Source organism: Buceros rhinoceros, unplaced genomic scaffold (assembly GCF_000710305.1).
Source record: "Buceros rhinoceros silvestris isolate BGI_N320 unplaced genomic scaffold, ASM71030v1 scaffold31834, whole genome shotgun sequence".
Lineage (NCBI taxonomy): Eukaryota > Metazoa > Chordata > Aves > Bucerotiformes > Bucerotidae > Buceros > Buceros rhinoceros.
This window is the reverse complement of record NW_010409361.1, coordinates 6011-7329: the sequence shown is the minus strand read 5'-3', so window position 1 is coordinate 7329 and position 1319 is coordinate 6011. Positions and strand designations below refer to the sequence as shown.

The 1319-nt window shown below is 54.2% G+C and overlaps 1 protein-coding gene across 1 annotated transcript in view; it reads left to right on the top strand.

The window, feature by feature from the left end:
• Nucleotides 1-191: 191 nt before the first annotated feature.
• SCNN1A (sodium channel, non-voltage-gated 1 alpha subunit) overlaps nt 192-1319 on the top strand; it is a 6714-nt gene continuing 5586 nt past the window's right edge. The window contains exons 1-2 of the mRNA XM_010135217.1: nt 192-561; nt 982-1237. Coding sequence (XP_010133519.1) covers nt 212-561; nt 982-1237 — 606 coding nt within the window. The 5' untranslated portion in view covers nt 192-211. The remainder of the gene's footprint in view (nt 562-981; nt 1238-1319) is intronic.

The window sequence follows — 1319 nt, the reverse complement described above, 5'->3', positions numbered from 1 at the left end:
AGGGCGTGGGGGGTGCGTGTGCTGGACGGCTGGGGACCTGCAAGCCGGAGATGGGGATCGGGAAGAAGGGGCGAAAGCACCGCGGCTCCGGGAAGGCAGTGACACAGAGCCGGTTTTTTCGCCGGGGACAGCTTCCCGCGGTCAGAGCCTTCCGGGGCTACCCCCTAATTCCGAGTTTGTGCTCTAGGGTGGGACTGTGACGGCAGGGAAGATGCCAGAAGGGGAGAAAACGAGGCAATGTAAGCAAGAAGAGGAGCAGCCGCAGAAAGAAGAGGAACGGGAGGGTCTCATTGAATTCTACAGTTCCTACCAGGAGCTGTTCCAGTTCTTCTGCAGCAACACAACCATCCACGGGGCTATCCGCCTGGTGTGCTCCAAAAAGAATAAGATGAAGACAGCCTTCTGGTCTGTTCTCTTTTTTCTCACCTTCGGCTTAATGTACTGGCAGTTTGGGATCCTCTACAGGGAGTACTTCAGCTACCCTGTCAACCTCAACCTCAACCTGAACTCCGACAGGCTGACTTTCCCAGCCGTAACGCTGTGCACCCTCAATCCATACAGGTAAGAAGCAGACTGCCAGAGCTGTCGAATGCCTGACTTGTGTAGGTGTAGGATAAAAGCATGTACTCTTGTTCTCCTCATGGTCCTTGACAGTCCCCCTCAGCAGTAGTACCGGTGGAAGGGACACTTTCTCACAAACCTTTGCTGCCACAGGGCATTCAGAGCAAGGCTTGTTAGCTGAGGCACCTCTGCGTGGTGGTTTATGTTATCAGGCTGCACCGTGGACTGCCACAGGGCAAAAGCAGATGCCTTTACTCTCTCCTACAAGGAGTGTAGCCTCCAGCAAGGGGTTGAGTTTTCAGCTGGCAGCATGAATGTCCTGAATCGCCCCCCACAAACTTCGTTTGCCACACATCTTATTCTGAGCTGTTTATGTGCATCCAGCCCTAAACTGCAAGCTCCCCTCTCCCCTCTGTGCAGATACAGCGCTATCCGAAAGAAGCTGGATGAGCTTGACCAAATCACCCATCAGACACTGCTGGACCTTTATGACTACAACATGTCTCTAGCACCAAGCAACGGGGCCACGCTGTCCTCGCAAAAGCGTAGCCCGAGGAGCCTGCTCCACCATGTCCAGCGCCATCCGCTGCGAAGACAGAAGCGGGATAATTTAGTCAACTTGCCTGAGAACAGTCCCTCAGTGGACAAGAACGACTGGAAAATCGGCTTTGTTCTGGTGAGATCCCTAGATATCCTGTGCCCTACCCTCTCCAGTCTCTGCCTAGCTACTTCTGTCCTGCTAGACCCTTGGCCATGCC